Genomic DNA, 15,909 nt, shown 5'->3' on the forward strand with positions numbered 1-15,909 from the left:
AGCATGAGGAGTCTTTTGCCAAGAACTGACATCCTTGGGAACTTGTTATTTAACATACCACACCATATACACTATTCGAACATTCTCACAGAGAAACAGACAAAAACAATCACTGTCATTCACTCTATCTTTATTGAAATAATGATAATCATTTGGAAATTTAAGGCAGGAGAAGCAGAACTTTGGCTAAGCAAGCTGTGTGATTGTGCTGTAACACAGGCAGACTTAAAACAAAAGGCACTTGAAAAATACATGGTCCACACTAAACATCAGTCAGTTCTACATTTGACTTAGTATTTTTGGAAGACGCTGATCAGTGACCAGTGTGGACAATGGAGCTCAACCTGCACTGACACTAAACTGCAGTATAAAAGCCCCTCTCAGGTAGCAGGATAAGGCAAAGGGCTGCCTGATTTTATGCAGAGCACAGTGATTAAAGCATCAGAGCCTCGTTCATCCCCAGGAAAGTTCAAAATTGCAGAGAGAAATACATAACAGAGTAAAAACCCCGTACAAAATGAATCATGTGTTAAACGTCTGCATATGCTCAGTATGGTGATCTCATTAGCACCCCAGGTGTCTGACTTGACATACCCTTTCACACTGAATAATACATTTATGAATTTGTTTAGAAGCTACAACCACCTCTCATCCACAAGTCAATTGTTCCCATGACTACGACACACACAAAAAAAAGACCGGGTATAAAAAGTGTAGAGAGGAAAAGTGATAAAAAACTGTGCTTTAAGATTTAAAGGTATTGCATTAATCATCTTTGCATGATTCAATACGTAATATAAACCATAAACTTTACAGCTATATCATCTATAATCTATGAATGAGCTAGGGTGTTCTGACGTCATCACACCACAGTGTGTCTTTCCACTGAGTACATACAAATATTGTGCATGGAAGAGGTTGTGTGCATGTGCGTGTGTGTGTGTGTGTACTCCCTCTCCATTACCCTTTGCCATAATATACTAAAGCAGATCAAATCAGGCTCCCTGCCAGGGCTCCTGATTCTGATAGACACCAAGATAAAGACAGAGATATTAAAGACGATGTGATGTGTTTACGCACAGACATCGCAGAGAGACGTGCATCACATCACAACACTCACATCAATGTGTGTCAGCCAATGAAGCAATGGAAAACTGGGACACAACCAGGCACACACACACACACATACACACACTCATCTTTGTACTTGTGCACCTCTGAAAGGAATAAATTTGGATAAATAGGAATAAATGGGTCAAGGAATGTGATTTATAATAGGTCACTTGTACATAGACTACACTCAAACTCACACATAGAAATATGGACCTCTGATTCAGTGGTGCTTCAGAATGTAATCTGAATGGTAAAACTCTGATGTTTAAAGCTGAGGAAAGATACAAAGGTGGTAGTGAAGGTGAAACCAGGACAACTATCATTCAGACCATTCATCATCATCAAACTCTGAAGAGTCATCCTCGCTGTCGCTGCACTCCACAGCGATACGACGCGACAGGATGGCAGCCACGTCGTTGCCGATGTGATCCCTCTTCTCCTGCTCCCGCTGTGCCTCCACTTTCCGCAGGTTGAAGCCTAAGAGGGAGTTAGTGAGGATGGTTATGATGAGTGCTTGACTTGTTTTTTTCTGGTTTTATTCTTAATGCATGTATATCACTTTCAGGAAATCTTTGTTTGCAATAAAAGCTGTAATTGGTGGAAGAAGTATTCAGATCCTCTATTTAAGTAAATGTGGAAGAATTGAACATTTTACTAAAAATAATAATAATAATTATTTATTATAGCAAAACATACTCAAAGGTACTCTATAGAATTTGTGGCCACTAGTAGTGCTATGAAGCAATGTTTTTACAAGTTGTTCCCTGTTTTGTGTCTATGTCATGCACACAAATGAAGATTTCATGCTAAGTCATTAATCGTCAGCTGGCAGAAGTAACATGCCAAGAAATGTAGAATGCACCAGTGAAAGTAAGAATGAAGAGCATCCAGGATTTAAAATATTTCTAAAAATCTGCTTTACAAATGTTTTATAAAGATGTTAATGCACAGATCAAGTTTAAAAGGCCTCACAGATACACACAATACATGTAGGTCATAACCAATGAATGTAAATATAATTTTGTTTGTTTACAAGAAAACTCCACAGGGCACCTTTAAACGGAAAGGTCTGACATTTTATCTATATTTTATAGTATATAATACGCTTTGTACATACACTAGCTTGTTTTGCTAGTTTCAGATGTATATCAGCCAATCAGCAGTGAGGACTGTCACCATCCATTTTACACTGATCTGTTCCCTGTAGTGTCTTACCTTGTCGGATGGCTTGCAGCAGGTCACTCCGAGCATCACCGGCGGGTTCTGGCTGTGGTTTAGGAGCAGAGCTGGGTGCCACTCCACCACCAGAGGGAGTGGAGATTTCAAAGGATGGGGGAGGAGGACCAGGGGGAGGTGGAGGAGGAGGAGGAGGAGGTGGTGGACCACCACCTGTAGGCATGGGCGGTGGGGGTGGAGGAGATACAGCGGACATAGTAGGTGGAGGAGGGGGAGCAGGTGGGGAGGGATAGGCGGAAGGAGAGGAGGAGGGGGGAGGAGGGGAAGGTGGGGTGTCAAAGCCAGGGGGAGGTGGGGGAACCCCAAAGCCGGAGGGTGGAGGTGGGGGAGGGGGTGCAGGGGGAGGGGAGAGGTTAGGGCGAGAGTTGGCTGGCGGAGAGGCCATTGGGGGAGCAGGAGGCGGGTGGTTTGGACTCAGTACGCTGACACGTTTCTGGGTCGGTGCACCATACTGTCCATCGTTAAACCTGCCAAAAACAGAACCGAACTTAGTGATAAAAGAAGAAGTTAAAGAGCAAAATAGACCCTCAATTTCCCTCCATAAACCTTCAGTTTCTTTGCAGCTGCAACCAGAGCAGCTCATGTTCATTAAAGAATCACAGGCTGAAAGTCAACAGTGAGCTTACAGTCTATTCTGTTGTTGTACCCTATAATTTGAGACAATGTGTCTTGGAGCAGCTGCGCAGTACATGTGTAGCTGTATGTTCAGAACATGATGGCTGGTGATGGTAGCGCAGCAGCGTGTTGGTGTATGCATGAGCTTGTACGTATGATGCTACTTACGCCATGTCTGGAGGTGGAGGGGGCAGGAAGTCATCAGGGCCAGGCGGAGGGAGAGGGGAGCCGGGGTCGTAAGCGTAGGAGCCTGTACTCTGCTCCAGGCCTTCAGAAGTGAAGCCATCTCCAGATCCAATACTGCCATTCAGACCCTCAGAAGAATTCCTTGAGACACATTTAATGCATTGTTATTGACCAAAATACAGTTAGTCATCTGTAGTCTCATAAGTTACCTGAATAAGTAATATTTGGCATTTACAGACATAATTAGCAGTTGTGGGCCATGTACTTCTTATGAAAAATTACCCCAAAGACATTTAAGAGGAAGTGTAACAAATGCATTTAAAGCAGAAGGCACAAATAGTGACTTGCACCCTGTGGTAACTGTTCTCACACATATTAAAAATAACCAAATACAAAGTGCTGTGTTCACTATTCAACTTAACAGCTTGATGTTTTCTCCGCATCAGGCCTGGCTTATGATTGAGTTACAAATAAGCCAACAAATTAAATGGTGAATCATTTGATGCATCACTGATTAAGCTGCAGCGGACACAATGTGCACACATTAAAAACACAGAAGTACAGAAATACTGTAGGCGTTCTTTACTTTTTATATTCTTTTTAACATTTTTTTAACATTTATTTCCTTTTTCTGTTTTTATATTCTTGTTTTTCTATTTAATTCTAACAAAAAGAATAAATATTACTGTTATTTGTTCTTTCTCTCTGATAATTTTTAGGTATTTATTTCATATGTTTATGCCTATTCAACCCTGAGGCCTGATGTGACTCATACGTTTGTTCACTGCCATTTGTTAGGGACAGCCAGTACTACACCCAATCCCCAGAGAACATTTTCATACAGGACATACCACAGACTGGCCTATCACTGTGTACAGATTGGTTGATAGAAAAAAAAAAAATTTGGGGGGGGGAGTTGAATTCACCCTGCGAGTGCCCTTTCTGTAAACACATACTTCCATTGTGTTCACTAGTGAAAGTAATCTTGAATTCATTGAGTCATTATTGCCTAGTCGTCACTAAAATGCACTCAAATGCTTCTTGAGTCTGTAGTGTTGCACCAAAACGCATCTCCATCAACCTGCGGAGACTTCAACTCACTCGACCTCTCAACTTACATCAAATCATTCTTCGGCACCACAAACTCCTCTCCCATCTTGCGGCGCTCCCATTCCTCCTTCCTGGTCTTGATCTTACGAGGATTGAGCGTCCGCTGGTTCAGGTTGTCTTTCTTCTCCTTCTACTCAGAAAAGGAGACAGCGACAAGAGTGATTAACAGCTAAATCAGAACGAAAGTTTTAGTTTAAATTCGATGACTGCTATGTTTCTTATTTTATTGCGTGTATGAGCGTGTTTATGCGTGTCTCACTCGGTGCTTGCGTTTCTCCTTCATGATGTCCTTGGTGTCCTGCAGCATCTTCTCCTTCCATAGGTCAAAGAAGTAGGAAGGATCCGTGTAAAACTTCAGGGCTTCCCTCCCATCCTCCCTGTAGAAAATCATTTATAGACATTATAAATACATTTAGGCATCAGCTACACTTAATGTACATACATATGTAACAGATCTTTATCCGCTTTGTGTGTCAAAATATTAACAGGCCATAAAACTTCCCTTTTTAGGAACAGAGAGCGCTACTTTCTTGTGACATCCACGGTACATGGTAAGCATGAAAGTGAACAAATTTACCACATTTGAGGTCAAATGAAAACCACTGTCACCAGTCAGAGAGTCTTGATAATATAATTGGTTTATCATTGATGCCACTGCTGTGGTTACTGATTATACAGATTTCTTCCTCAACCAACCAAGCCTCCTGCTGTTCTGGTTTCTAATTATCTTGCTTCTGATGACACCTCTCGTCTCGTGCATAATTTATATTCGAGATCTCGCTGATATGTGTCAACTGGGTTGTGACATACATGATTATTGTTTTACCCGCAGAATTTCTCTAATGCTGCTTTCGTTCAATTGAGGGGAATACTCACAGTATAAACAGAGCCATTTAAACCAAATATTACATAACCATTTGTTACTTTATATGGTCAATCCTCATTGACATGAAATGTTTCAGATTTTTTCTTTTTTTTTTTTTTTTTAGACCAGAACAAAACGATCAGTGTTAATTTTAAAATTCAAACAGTGAAACAGTGAAACAAAAAACCGCCTGATCATATAAATAGGTCAGATCTATTTTCTCTCTGTCACGTGTTGACTGATGAACAGAAGAAAACCGTAGAACATCAGCATGGTATAGACTAAAGGAAGTGGGCTACGTGTCTTTAGGAACATGTCAGCAATTTTGACATTTTAGTGATGTTTGACATCATAAATATTGAAATTCTGCAATTGTTTTTTCCACCTTTTAATTGGGAGAAAGCTTCATTAAGACAGACACACAATGTTACAGCCCAGCCTCTATTTGAGAACCACTCTTTGATGAGTTTTGAAAGCATGTGTATCAAAGAAGTGGATATGAATAATGCATAATGATGACAAACATATAGCATGCCTGCGTGTACTTCCACGTGTGCACATGTGCATGCACATGGTCTTATTTTTCCTTTCATGGTTTGCTCAAGTGAATGAATATGATTCATGATTCATGCCAAGTCCTACCGGTATTGGCTGAGATGATTGAGTGGTGGGGGTGGATCACAGGTTGTATAGGTGTCCTGTACAGGCATTGGCAGAGACGGCCTGGTAAACAGCTGCTGGTCCTGGGTCAGGCTGCTCCGGAAGGCCTTACGGGTAGTGATGGCCTGCAGAGAGACTGAAAGAGAAAGAGAAAGAACAGAGAATGTAATTGAATATTCAATGTCCACATAGAGAAGAGGTGCTGGCAAAGTAATGTTAATTGGATACGTTTTGTCCTTTTAAGAGTGACTAAGTCTTTACCATGTTTTTTTTTTTTTTTTTTTTTAAGAACAGGCAAACCAATTTTAAGCAATTTTTCTCTTTAAATTAGCAGTGTCAGCAATGTTCAAACATTATATTTTACACTTAGTGTGTGTATTTGCAGTTTGAAAATAGACTAAAAACGATTTATTTCATGCTCTCAGACAAGTAACTAAACATTAAAATGCAGACTATTATATAATATATATATTAGCTGTATTCAAATTGATGTACACACTAACACAAGTATTGGTAATGAAGGAATACTTACCCTCCTCCTCTTTAGGGTCCAGTTGAGTGACTTTGACCTGCAGACGATCCACTCTTTCCCCCAGCGTATTTACTCTGATGGCGAATGCTCCAGCCTGTACAAACAGCTCCCCGAACACATCCTCTGCATACTTGCCTACAAACACACAGCCACACACACGGGGCTTAACTTGCATATATAATTTGCATATCAGAAGATATTCGTTTCACACACGCTCAATAAATACATATTAATAAATCTCAACTTCATTAGAAGTAAAAGCAAATTGTAATCATCACATAAACATGCAAATACGCATCACACACATTCGCCACGTGTTACAAACCACTGACACCTGTCCACACACTGCAAACACTCACTGAGGCTGCCGAGCTGACGGATGATGTTGGCCAGGCTGATATTGGTGACACATTCTAGCTCACTGCGGATGTTGGTGGGGATGGTCTGGCGACACACATGTCGCGGTTCTATATTCCTGGTAACCAGAGGCATGGTGGGGTGTGGTGGGTAGAGGGGCCCAACCCTGGAGGGGAAGAGAACAGGGGTCATTTGAGCCAAAGATATACAAACATTAAGAGACTATAACACAACACTGAGGCAGAGATGTATTACCATGTATTACATAGATCAGTGATACAAATTAGTCTTGTGTTGAAAGAATTAATTGATTAGTCTACTGTCTGATTAGTCTACTAATTATTTGACAAATTTAATAATGATTGTTTTTAATTGTTATTTTATAAAGCAACAATGCTGAAAATTCACTGAGTCCAGCTTCTCAAACATGAGGATCTACTGCGTTTTTTTGTTTGATATTATTTTTTTTTTTTGTAAGCGGTCCCTTTGAGCTCTGGAAATTATGGTGGGTATTTTTCATGGGTGGGTATGGTTCATGACAAATTATGTACGAACAGTGAATCGAAAAACAATAAATAAATTACTCAATAACAAAAATAATTGTTACTTTCAACCCTGAACAAGTCATATGCTCATGTGACATCCAGCCACATATATAAATACACACTGAACCAGACAGGGATAAAGCAGAAGCAAAACTAAAGCCTCAGCACAGACCCCAAAATAATCCACCCGGTCTATGTGAAGTAAACTGGAAAATAAAAACTTGTTAAAAAAAATCTTTGGTAGAGTAAGGATTTCTGCGACATTATGCGTACAGTAACTTAAACATTTCAAATTACATTGGAAAAATAGCAGTCAGTGTGTGCTAATGTCAACCCCCCACGCAAAGCAGTATCTTTGCCATATGGATTCTGTTCAGAAAATGACAGAGATGTGCAGTGACTGCAGACTCTCTCTCTTCCTGCTACCAAGACAGTGCAGGCAAGCAGAATTTAGCTCACTGTAAGTATACCCTGCAGTGCTTCCTATTCCCCATTTTGGTTGCCTAATTACAAGTTTTTCATGTTGAGAATGGTGAGGTCATCACACAAATGGATTCAAGTTGTCTGCCCCTTTTCCTTGGGGATGACAGCCACGTTTTTGTGAGTATTTCCAAAGGGAGCATACTGTAGCTCTGTCACGTTTATTAACCTCTTCTCCATCATAAGGTTGAACCACAGCTTTAAGCACAAAACAGCTTCACACTGTGTGGTTAGTGGTCTCTTCAGCAGCAAGCTACAGTCAGCCGCCCTGGGCTGTCAAACTGACACACTGAAACTAGTAAGGTTTTACTAGTTAGAAGTTTAATATCTTGAATTAACTCTGCTAGCTACAACAAAACAAATGAACGTTACACTTTAGCGCCCTCAACATGAAGCTAGGTTGGCTAAAATATGCTAAAATGTAACTGGGGATCTCGGCCTTGTTACAGCAGGAAGTAACTTGTAAACGCCTCTTATCTCGAAGAAACAGTCAAACAAAAGTATATTTACACCCTTCAATTCATGGAAACATAACTGACTAATCATACTTTACTTACCGTCAAAATTAGCGACTGTAAGCTCCCTCTATACAGTCTGGTTGTTGTCCTTTCTCAAGATTTCTACAAGAAATGTTGAGCGGTACAGTACGCGGACGGGACAAACAGATCACGCAAGTCCCGGGATTCTGAACTTCTGATTGGTCAAGCCGCTGAGCTCCTCAAAGCTAATTGGCTGCCGCGCCTGTCGCTTATTTTTGGTGAGAACAGGATGTGGAAAATTCAACGTAAAAAGCGCAACTCCGCCCTGACTAGTGGCAAACATCTGGCCGCAATTTGCGTAACGCAGGGTGGAGGCAGGAGCACATTCCGACGTGCGCTCCAGCGAGTTGGAACTCGTCCGAGGAATGACTGGCATTGGCCTTTTATGAATAAGAAGATAACAAGAACTCACTATGGAGAAAAGCACTTAAGCAGATAAATAACTGTATGGGCCGAGTGTTAAGTGCACCCTTCACCTTAGCTTAGCCCGTGCAAACTGGAAGTACACAAGGTTTATGGGAGGAGAATCAAGACTTTATCCAGTAAAGATCAAATATTTTATCTAAGTGGCTTAAAACTTATATGATCATGTGGCAAATAAGAGTACTGGGATAATGTTTTTGTTTGGCTGTTGCAATGTGATGGCAATTAAAGCGATTATAGCCTTGTCTTGCGGCACAGTGCCTGTTGTAGGTCTTAAACTTTATTTGTGTTGGAATTAAGTCACTGTTGCAGCCACTTCTTTAATTTTGTTTATTGAATCAAATAAATGCAAATATGTTTTGACAAACAACGCAAACACAGTCATTGAATGACACTTATAATTTATTGGAAACACACTCATACAGTTAGTAATATATATATATATCAAGTTTAAGATGTATAAATATGTTTGCATTTATTACACCCCTCTGTCATGTGTTTAAAGAGGCCTGTAATACAGAACACACTTGTATATGAAGACATGAATTATAACTGTGCTTCCATATATATCCAAAGATGATTTGGTATGGTTTGCATGTGGTTGCAATGTATATCTGTAGGAAAAGCAACAAAAAATCACCTTATTTCCATGAAAACATTCAGCTTTCATCTTCTCTAACCTGTCTTCTAAGGACATTAAAACCTCTTGTTACCAGGGATGATCAGGGTGTTAAAAGATAAATAAAATAAAACTATGGGCTCTTTGGATTCATTTTGAGTTTATTGTGATATTAATGCACATATATAATATGGTGTCATTGTTTTTCTTATTATTATACAGTACATTGTAGAGTGCAAAAAATGCATCAGTATGATGGCAAAGAATCTAGAAATTTTACAGTAAACACTATATTTTTTCATTATCATTTAAGCATTTTCTTGTCTTCTGTGTAAACAGTTTTTATTGCACAAAAAAGCATTTTAAGGCCTACAGAGACGTTCTTATATACAGTAAATCATCAATTCAAAGACTACATTCAAGCATCTGGATCTTAGCTGTATCAATCAAATAAATGCAAAATAGGATGTACCTTTATGATATAATGATGATGATATATTGATAATTAAGATAAACTGTGTTTTTTATGTTGATCTTATATTGCCAGTGAGAAAACTACATTCTTTATATGTTAAACATTCTTTCATTGTGCCAAGAGAAATCCATCCTTCAGCTCCACATTTTGCCAAATCAAGCAGTATTCTGTTCAAGCACTACAGTATTTCCCTCTGAGGGTGGAGACACATAAAATGGCAAAACCTTTCATCTCCACTAGATGGAGATGTCATATTAAGGACCTGAGTGCCTGATTCACAGGAAAACAGGAAACAAACCTGAAGTCTAACTCCACAAACTATTTTAAGTTTGACCCTCTCCTTTTTGTTTCAGGCCATCCACAATGTCTGGTCATGTGTGTACACCATTGTCCATTCATGTGTGAGTATCAGTGTCTCATGTTGGCCCAGCTGAGTGTGTAGGAGCTGTGAGCGTTTGCTACTGTCTGTTTTAAGACACTGTGTCCCTCTCCTGCAGAGCTGTGGACCAGCTTGAGTCCGGAGGCTTGGAGACCCTGCAGGACACTGAACCAATAGCGGAGCACTTCCTCCTTGGTTCCGCCCACCTCAAACCCTGCCCATTGCAGGTGCACCGTGGCAACCAGATGATGGACACTCTGCAAAGTTCCCGACTCAATCCAGCTCTGGAAAACTCGCCACTCAGCACTGAGCAGATCAACATACAGGAAGTGAACCTAAAAGACAAAGAAAAACAGAGATTCATGTAACAATAAATGGACAATAATAATAATAAATACCACAAATATCCAATACTCATCAAAGTTAAATAATGAATTTATCAATTACTTTTCAAATTAGCAAATCACAAAAAGCAGCAGCCCTTTTTACTTTCAAATTGAAAGATAATTAAGATCTTTTTCCTAAAAATATATATATTTGTTGGAACTGATAAAAACAGAAAACAGTGAAAAAGCTCTGTACATTTTCCATACAAGTCAGTGACGCAGACTTATGTACATTTGCATGTTATTTCTCTCAATTATCATGTTGTCTCACTGTTTTCCTTTGTAAACATAGACCTAATCAGTATATGTAAATATTTGAAAATCAAAGGAAAATGAATTCTGAATATTTATAAATGTCTTAGAGCATTCCTTATTGTGTCAGCTAACATACAGCATATTCAAACTGTAGGTATGCAGTTCCCTCTTGTGGCTGCAGGATGTAACTGAGCCAGTGTGTGATTCACTCACTTAAATTGTTGCCATGGCAGCCAGGGATGGCGCAGAGCCCTGTTGCTATGGGAACATACAAGTAAGAGAGCTTTCTGGGTATGATGGGGTGAAAAGACTCTGAGGTATGTTTGTTTGGCACGGTTTCTCTAAATGTCTGTGTATGTATGTGCATGCATGCGCGCGCGCGTGTGTGTGTGTCTTACTGTGTGATGTCCCAGAGCTGCCATGATATCTGCCAGTGTTTGAGAAACACTACCCAGGTTGCCTCTTGTCTTGTGCTTGTGCTTCCTTGGAGCCCGCCACTCCAGCCACATCTTGTGCTGGCTCGCCACACCTCCATTACCATGGTTACTAGCCAAACTGTTGCCAAGGTGACCACCAGATGCATTGGAGTTACTGGGATCAAAAGTGTGGACTTCACATTCCAGCCCTGAAACAGTCTTTAGAAAGTCTGCATCTCCCCCATCCATACTAGAGAGACAAACACAGAAAGATAGACAGAGAGGCAGGGGAGCACAGAGGCGGTTTGAAGATTATTGCGTGCATGATTAAATATGCATTGCATTGTTTATTCCAACACTGCCAGCGATGTGAATGCGTAAGCATCGCCGGCGCATGCACATACTGTACAGACACATGGGCGCACCTGAAGGAGTATGCAACACATGGTGTATCTGCAGCTGGAAGGAGCCACTCCTCAGCGCACAGCAACCAGACGGGTGAAGCTGCAGGCGGCTGTGATGCCTGAGCCAGACCTGGAGATAAAACCCTGGAGCAGTTCAGCTAGGGATGGACAGGAAAAGAGAGCTCACATGAGAAGGATTGAACAGAAGTCTGCGGTACGGCTTACACGAAATTAGCATACAAATAAGAAGAGAGGAAGTTTAAGGAGTAGTTGTATAAATGTGCGAGAACATTTCAGTACCTTTAAGTAAAGCAAATTATTTTCTGGTAAAAAAAAAAAGACTCTTAAATGTGCGGTTCAGTAGATGATAATTATTTAACAAAAGTGTCATCTTAATTTATGGCAAGTACCAAGTAATTAATGAACAAAATCACCACAACATACTCTGTTAAATTGGTGAATATATTATTCTGCTTGCCAGTTTCCCAAAACTTGGTGTTACATAAGTCTTAACTTTTGAACGGGATTTTCCAGTCTGGAACTGAAAGTCCTTTCTGGCACCAGATTTGGCAGAAATCTGCTGCCAGGATATTGACAGCGCCTGACTGATCGTATTACTGCTATGTTAACCCCCACAAGTCTGCAGTCGTAGAAGCGAAGAAGAAGTAGTTGAGAAAGAGAAGTTTTTATTGATTACTCTTAACGCTTGGCAAGCTCTAACTCCTGGCTGCAGTATCTGTAGGTCCCTTATGAGTTTGGAGTGAGACCTTCAGGGAGGGCCCTACGTATTAGACCAGTGGTTCCCAACTTGAGGCTCACGACCCTCAACCCCCCACAGGGTCACAAGATAAAGTGAAGGGGTCACAAGATGATTATCAAGACAGAAAAGAAGGAGGAAAACATTTCTGCAACATTAACTTAGGTTTACTCTCTCTGACTTTTACAATGTTAAGTATTTTCTCATGTAACATTAGATAGTTTTATCATTTCAGGCCCGTATTCAACCTCTGATTAGAGATGTTAAACAAGCATTACTTTGTTTTAAAGGGTCACAAGCCAAAAAGTCTGGGAATCTTTGTATTAGACTATGCATGTGTACCTAATTCCTTTATAAGTAACTTTATATTTGATTTCATCTAAGAGTTTGTAATTGTTTATCCTGTCATTCTTTAGTGCTTAACTGTCTTATTGTTTTGCAGTCTATAAAATATATTTAAAAAATGTAAAAATGTATGAAAACATAAAAGTTTCAAGCAGTTAAATGTACAATATACAGTAAATAAATATTAGTTTTGTTCAAATTCTGTCAGGAAACAATGATATTAAGGTGCATTAAGACATTTCACACACTGACACTTTTTCACACACTGAGATTTAATGAGTAAATTTTCTTAATGTGTTGTTTTCAGTTTAGTAAATGACTCTGGATGTGTTTTCATTTGACAGCAGTACTGTGTTTTATGAGATGTTCTGTGTAGCCTACCTGTGGCCTTGTGAGATATGTGATGATACGATCGAGTTCTGCTGAGAAGGATGGCTCGTCTGCAGCCCACTGCTGCAACTCCAAAGGTCTCGGCCCGACCTAGGAACACACACATCAATATATCGATACAACAAGTACAAGGAATACCAACAGATTCACGGGAATTTGGAAGTGGGCTGAATAATGCATAGGAATGACAGTAATGTGTGTGTCTGCTGCACCCCCTGCCCTAGGTATGAGTGCTGAGGAGGCAGGTCACAGACTCTGACCTCAGTCCTACGGGTAACATATTTGCCTGAGGCACTGTAATACATAAACACACACACACACACACACACACACTCACACACAGCCCCCCACCCAACCCAGACTGATCCCTGTGGTCACCATGGCAACCTCGATGGGGATGGGTGTGGGGGGAGGAGGGGGGTGATGATTCACTAGAATGAGTCAGAGAGTTTAGCCTCGGGCAGAAAAGGAGACAGTGAGAGAAAAAGAGAATGAAAGAGAGAGAGAGAGAGAGAGAGAGAGAGAGAGAGAGAGAGAGAGAGAGAGTGGTGAGGAGCGAGGGGAAGGAGTTTGAAGCAGAGAGGACAGATGCACCCACACACACACACACAAACACGAGATGAAGGTTGAAGCTCTCGGTAACCTGAAGGGCAAAGAGCGAAAGAGAGAACAGCTGTCACCTCTCTCTGATCTAGGGTCAGTGCTGTGCTCAACTCCTCTCCTGCCCTCACCTGTTCCATCATGTCTGTAATAATTCAAGGAGCTCAACAGACACAACATAATGAATATACTGGATGAAGAAAGCACACATTTTTAGTCCTAATCTTAACATATATAGGCCATTTTATCTGTCCTCTGCTATACTCACTTTAAAATCAGTAAATGATTCTGGATTGTGCATGTAAGGTAAATTAATTGTGGTATGACTACATTGTTTTTTCATCTATTGTAGTCTATATACCGTTGGTAAAAATGAAAATTGATTGTCACTTTCCCCAAAAAAGTCGCCAAGTTTGATGTAATTCAATAAATATCAGTTTTTTGGTAGCAAACATTCAGAAACATTTCAATAAACTTATTGTCTCGCGCTACTTACCTGGCGCAAGTGCATCTCGTTCTCGTCCTCATATGCTCGTGCCCCCTCCATCCTTTTCCCATCTTCCACCACCACCTCCTCCTCCTCCTCCTCCTGTTCCCCCTCCTCCGCCGGATCCGGTCGCCGGGACAGAGCTCCCCTTTGGCGTGAGCTCCTCTCCGGTTCGATGCTGATAACGGAAAACGCAACCTCGCCCTCCCGCTCCTCCACCCCCACCCCCGCGGCTCGAGGTAACCGCGGCCCGACGACGAGGAGCTGGAGCGCGAGGAGAAACGGAGGGATTAAAAGGAGCAGTGCTGCCGAGCGGAGGGGGAGACCACCACGGCCGCACCAAAGCATACAGGTCCGCATACCTCCTCCGTGACGGCACCGGGGAACATCTCCGGCGCGGTGCCCTGTGATTCAACTTTTTTTCTGGAGGGCAGAGAGGAAAGTCCCAGCTGAGAACTCCCCTCCTCCTCTTTCCTCCCCGGCCTCCTTCTTACCCCCAGGGGAAGGTTTTGATGACGAAGCGCATTCCTCGGTCAGCAGTGGCCTTATTGACACAGACTGACGTTTTATTTCACGCTAGCCCATTAATAACTAACTCATGAACCGAAGTGTTGACATTCCTGTTTAAAACGTCCCACTGCCCCCCTTTTCCTCACCATCACATATTGAGTTTATAGGCCAAAAACTTTTAACTACCATGATAATATTAAAAAACAAGACAGTTAAGCTAATGATTTTAAAGTTGCTAACTCACTAACGGTTGCTTAAGCTGTTGCTAAGCGACGCACAAGCAGCTCATCCGCATGAACAGTGACTGTTGAATTAGTGATAAATGTAATGCAGTGACTTTATTTATAAAGCAAAAATTGAGTTCAGTCACTGCTTGTGGCCTATAATTAGCTACTTGTGCTCACTCACTGTACTTTATGTACAAGTTTGAGATATGCTACTTGAATGCTTACAGACATATTTTATGCTACACTTCTACCCCTACAACTTTTTAGAGGGAAATTTACTCCACTGCATTTATTTAACAGCTACTAGTTAGGGGATTAAAATTATACATATAAAACCTATAAAATATGATGCATGGTTATAAACAATACTGTGCAGCAATAGTAAATAAAGTTAGTTTTGAAATGTCTCTCTCTAGCCTTGAAATGCTGCTTACATGTAAATGGATCAATAAAATCAAGCACTATAATATATGTAACACTGACAGGGGTCATTCTGGATAGGGAATACTTTTAGATTTACATTTTGCTAATAGCACTTGTGTGCTTTTAAGTAAAAATGTGAATGCAAGAATTTTACTTGTAATAGGTTATTTTTACATTGTAGTATTTCTATTTCTGCATAAGTGAAAGATCTGAATACTTTTTTTTTTTACCAGCAATTGTTGAGTAATAATGTTAAGATAACAACACACTTCATGTATAAGTGTTGTTAAACATGCTGAGACTGTGGGTTTCAGTTGGCTATACTTTTACATAGAAAGTAATAAGTTGAGAGCAGTTATTTAAAAAAAAATAGTACAAAAGAGAAGTCTTAAAGAGAGCTCTTGCTGTGTACCCCCTCCTCTCTATCTTGTCATGTAGTGTTGTTGACAGTGCATGTCCCTTTCCACCATACAGTGGAATGTCACAGCAAACACATTTCCTCCGGCCATGTCTAAGTCTATTTAGTCAGCCTGTTGACAAACTGTACACAATATGCAGCCAGTAAACTCCCCCCA

At 40.7% G+C, this 15,909-nt stretch overlaps 2 protein-coding genes across 2 annotated transcripts; both read right to left on the reverse strand.

The window, feature by feature from the left end:
- Nucleotides 1-113: 113 nt before the first annotated feature.
- wasf2 (WASP family member 2) lies at nt 114-8,377 on the reverse strand. Its single transcript, XM_044335549.1, has 9 exons — nt 8,257-8,377; nt 6,677-6,840; nt 6,318-6,452; nt 5,768-5,921; nt 4,520-4,637; nt 4,269-4,390; nt 3,133-3,291; nt 2,329-2,816; nt 114-1,590 (listed from the first exon to the last, which is right to left on the reverse strand). Exons 2-9 carry the CDS (start codon nt 6,807-6,809, stop codon nt 1,433-1,435), a joined length of 1,467 nt encoding a protein of 488 aa, XP_044191484.1. The 5' UTR covers nt 6,810-6,840; nt 8,257-8,377; the 3' UTR covers nt 114-1,432.
- Nucleotides 8,378-9,423: 1,046 nt separating this feature from the next.
- On the reverse strand, nt 9,424-14,988 carry LOC122969276 (methyltransferase-like protein 24). The gene is made up of 5 exons (XM_044334832.1): nt 14,184-14,988; nt 13,079-13,177; nt 11,617-11,753; nt 11,174-11,441; nt 9,424-10,469 (listed from the first exon to the last, which is right to left on the reverse strand). The coding sequence occupies exons 1-5, from the start codon at nt 14,532-14,534 to the stop codon at nt 10,164-10,166; spliced, it is 1,161 nt and encodes a 386-aa protein (XP_044190767.1). The 5' UTR covers nt 14,535-14,988; the 3' UTR covers nt 9,424-10,163.
- Between the last annotated feature and the right edge of the window lie 921 nt (nt 14,989-15,909).

This window comes from Thunnus albacares, chromosome 19, assembly GCF_914725855.1.
Source record: "Thunnus albacares chromosome 19, fThuAlb1.1, whole genome shotgun sequence".
Lineage (NCBI taxonomy): Eukaryota > Metazoa > Chordata > Actinopteri > Scombriformes > Scombridae > Thunnus > Thunnus albacares.

Bases quoted from the DNA above. Each gene is read 5' to 3' on its own strand.
- wasf2 (XM_044335549.1), bottom strand. From the start codon at position 6,809: ATGCCTCTGGTTACCAGGAATATAGAACCGCGACATGTGTGTCGCCAG. The intron at 4,638-5,767 runs GTAGGACTTGGC...GATTTTCTACAG, and splicing joins AATCATCTCAGCCAATACCG to GGAGGATGGGAGGGAAGCCC. The intron at 3,292-4,268 runs GTAAGTTGAGAG...ATGTGTCTCAAG, and splicing joins GTGCCGAAGAATGATTTGAT to GAATTCTTCTGAGGGTCTGA.
- LOC122969276 (XM_044334832.1), bottom strand. From the start codon at position 14,534: ATGCGGACCTGTATGCTTTGGTGCGGCCGTGGTGGTCTCCCCCTCCGC. The intron at 11,754-13,078 runs GTAGGCTACACA...GTCCATCCCTAG, and splicing joins CATATCTCACAAGGCCACAG to CTGAACTGCTCCAGGGTTTT. The intron at 11,442-11,616 runs GTGCGCCCATGT...TTGTCTCTCTAG, and splicing joins TGTGTTGCATACTCCTTCAG to TATGGATGGGGGAGATGCAG.